A 3674-nucleotide genomic window follows, 5' to 3' on the forward strand; every position below is an offset into this window, starting at 1 on the left:
TTGAAGTCGCTGTTCAGGATACATGTGCCATGTATCCTGAACAGCGACGATGGTGATGGATGTTTGTGAGGTTTGTGCGTGTTCCTGACCTGGTTAGTTATGACTAATCTTTTCCCAAGCCATCCAGTCAACCATACAGCTGGCTATCTTTCCACATGTACAAAAAATATAGATACAAGCTAGATACAAGCAACTGTTTAGTGTAGCAATACTAGTGAATTAGTTACAAGTAAAATTTGAAACATATGGTACTACAGGCTACAGTCTGCATGGCAAAATTGGTGGAAAACCCAAGAAGTTGTAGTAGGTCTGTACATAGAACTGAACCAAGATCCTTTCCCATTGGTCTCCTTCCCCCAGCATCTGAGCGATATTTGAGTCGTTACCTCGATTCCATAACTTGTGCTTCTTGCCTGGCCAAGAAGAGTCCATTAACTTCCAGAATGCCTTCAATGCTACGAGCTGATCCGACCAGTGTTCATATAAGGGCAACCCTACTAGAGGTGGAACAATGATCACACAGGTCTAGCAGAGGGGAATCCAAAGTATATTAGGCAGCAATAGCTAAAACATATCCAAAATGCGCACCTAGCAGAGGGGAATCCAAAGAGAAAAGACTAAGGAATCCCTCTGACCAAGCACTACTATATCTAGCTAGTCACATGTCCATGTCCATATATATCCAGTACAGTCCATGAAGGGAAAGAGAAAGAAGAGAATGTAAAGTGGGAACGATAAATGCTATAGACGTAAAAATGGGAGTATATACCTTTCGAATGTGCGCAACCATACTGTAAAGACCGTTTGTTGATACCATACGAACTGCAGGTGCAATAAAGGAAAGAAATCTAAAATGCGTAACTCGGTGAGATAGGAACATGGAAAGTCAAGGGGATGTAACAAGGCGTATCTGTGTGGGATCCATAGTCACAGGGTGCAACTAGGTCATGTTTTATGTGCTCTCTTGAACCGTGCAAGCCGTGTCTCGATTGATGTCCGGGGGCAGATCCTATAAGCCAAACAAGTGCACAGCTCCGAACTAGAGATCTAAAATTGACCAAGTCCACCAAAGCAGGATGTCCCCTTACAGTTCAGCAGTGATACCTAGATCCTGGGATGATGAAGCCATGGCAAATAGGTCACTGTATCCCCGTAGAACTTCTTGGATCAAATGTAGGCGGTGTCGACGATGCTGCGCTCATGCGATAGCGAGATCTGCCTCTGTACAAGTCGGGGTAGGCTGTGGCTTTGTGGAATTGGCCAACTCATCCAACACCATCATTTGAAACCAGAAATTCAACATGCACAACTTGTGTACTAGTCCTCGCATAGATTTGGCATTAGGATCTGCTTCTATCGACGCTGTTACCGACACTCCTTGGGCATACTTGTTGAATAGCTTTTGAAGCCAAATTGTCCCCTCTTGGTGGTCCTTTGCTTGCTTGTCTGTGGCTTCGGACTTCGTATACAGTCCATGAAAGGGAAAACTGAGAACCTTCCTCCATACAGCAGGTCGCAGGGGCATGGGAAGCTCGTTACCATCTGCGAGACAGCTTCGTTTGAGAAGTGGTTTACGAATATGAGCCCATTGCAAGAGATATGTAACCTGACGTTGCCGATCGCTAGCTCCGAGAATTAAGGCAGAATCCAGCAAAACAGTCTTCAATCTCAGATTGTGGCCAGGAAGCATCTGACATTTTCCAGGATGTGATTGGTCGATAGATCTATTCGCGTCTTTCCAGGCGGAGATCACACACAGAATGAAAGGATTATTGGGAGGTAGATCGTCAAAAAGGTTGTGAGATGGCTGGGGTTCTATATTGAAAGGGTTCTTGCTGTGAGCAAACACTATTTGTGCAATTTCAATACTTCATGTACGTTTTCCCTTCACCTTCCCTTTCTTGTCTTTCCTGTTGTAAGGCTTGGAAGAGGATGCTGCGGTGGAAGGTGTTCTGATTGGACCGGAACTCGTTGGCTTCAAGTCAGAGGGCAAGGAAGAAGTGGGAGAGATGATACTTCCTACCCCGAGCAAATAGGAAGACTGATAGGCACCTTCGAGGTGGAGGTTTTCAAAAGGACTAGGGGTGTCGAAGCAAGAGATAGACACTACCCTGATTGCGGCAAATTTGGCGTCTGAACCTGCCTGACCGGTGTAAATGACAGGGTAGCTAGGGGAAGCCGCTTTTTGAGTGATATTGAGATCGAGGAATGGGTCAATACGACGAATTATTTGGAAATCAAAGTCGTTGTAACCTCTGATAAAGTACACGGGAAGATTGGCACGAAAAAGCATCAAAGCATCTCTGTCATTCCAGACAAATGCTCCCATCTGAAATGCATCTGTGCCCTCCAATGCGACTGCTTGAGGCGAAGAAGAGATGGTTGACATCTTGGGCTTATATACTTCGACATAATCCATAATGGCGACGGCAGTCTTCCAGGAACGCTGAATTTCAGCGACGCCTCGAACTGAATTATGAAGAGATAGTTGAACAGAAGTGAGTTGATGTAAACATAGAGTGATGGTGGTATCCATCTCAGACAAGGAGTTCTGCCAATCTGGATGGGACGTCAAAAACCGCTTCACCTGCTGACATAGTGATGAGACGGAATCAAGGATTTTGGTGCTAATCCAGTTGAGCTCAGCTCTGCAAGAGCCAAAGTTGTAGTTGATCTCCCTCCAGTAATTATTCCACATACATCTGTCGTTGTAGTAGGGACTCGTCTCATCTGTCGGGAGCTTGGGAATATATGCGAAGTAGGGATAATGGGGGTTAAATGGTTGAGGGTATTGAACTGGGTCATCTTCGCTGTAAAAACCGTCTTCACGACGGTACAAATCGCGAGTGGAACCAATAGGAGGACGAAGCATACGGTTTTGATTAGAGGTGCTCACAAATTCTCTCGACTCTGGGAGAAGGGTACTACCAGTAAGGCCATCACCGAAGTCCATGCTAGCTATGGACAGAAAATTTAGCTTGAACAAAAAGATTGAAGCTTTGCTACTTACTAACGGATTCATGGTGTGTCAAGAGAACAGGTGGAGCTGCTTGTTGTGCCATGGCAGGGAAAATACTGAAAAGAATGGAGTAGTTGTTGATTCAGTTCTCCACTGGAGTGAAGAAAGGATGATAAGACTGGAGTCTTAATCAATGAGGAGACGAGAAAACAGAGGAAGGGAGTAGGGGAGAGAGGGATGGAAGTTTGAGTTCAATGAATTTGTATGATGGCTTGAGAGCTCAGTTGCTGCGGTTGGGTCCAAGTCTGAAGCTGCTTTTCCTGCACTTGAGTGAAGGAAAATCAAACGACTGGAGTCGTCTGTACTCAGGTTCAGATAGGAGACAATGAATGGTAAGATGAAGTTGGTGCAGGGATATCTGGTGTAAGATAGCCGGTCTTCCATGTAACTGCGATAGTCGGCAGGATGCTGGCTGTGGTGGCTTGGGAAAAGATTAGTCATAACTAACCAGGTCAGGAACACGCGTATGGCACAAACCTTGCAATCTTCCATCACCGTCGCCGCTGTTCAGGATGGCTTGCGCCATGTATCCTGAACAGCAACTTCAGCCTTCTCTCACCAGTCTTTCGCTGGCTCCCTCTCTCTTACTCTTCTATTCAATCCCCATTCTTGGCTATCTTCTCTGCACTGAGAAAGCATGACTCCAGTCAACAAT

General features: G+C 45.6%; 1 protein-coding gene across 1 annotated transcript; it reads right to left on the minus strand.

Moving 5' to 3' along the window:
* Positions 1 to 1198: 1198 nt before the first annotated feature.
* Positions 1199 to 3062, minus strand: E1B28_000801 (uncharacterized protein; the record flags this gene model as incomplete). The annotated part of the gene is made up of 3 exons (XM_043146668.1): positions 1199 to 1815; positions 1879 to 2958; positions 3011 to 3062. The coding sequence occupies 3 exons, from the start codon at positions 3060 to 3062 to the stop codon at positions 1199 to 1201; spliced, it is 1749 nt and encodes a 582-aa protein (XP_043015371.1).
* Between the last annotated feature and the right edge of the window lie 612 nt (positions 3063 to 3674).

Source organism: Marasmius oreades, chromosome 1 (genome assembly GCF_018924745.1).
Source record: "Marasmius oreades isolate 03SP1 chromosome 1, whole genome shotgun sequence".
In the NCBI taxonomy this organism is placed as follows: Eukaryota; Fungi; Basidiomycota; class Agaricomycetes; order Agaricales; family Marasmiaceae; genus Marasmius; species Marasmius oreades.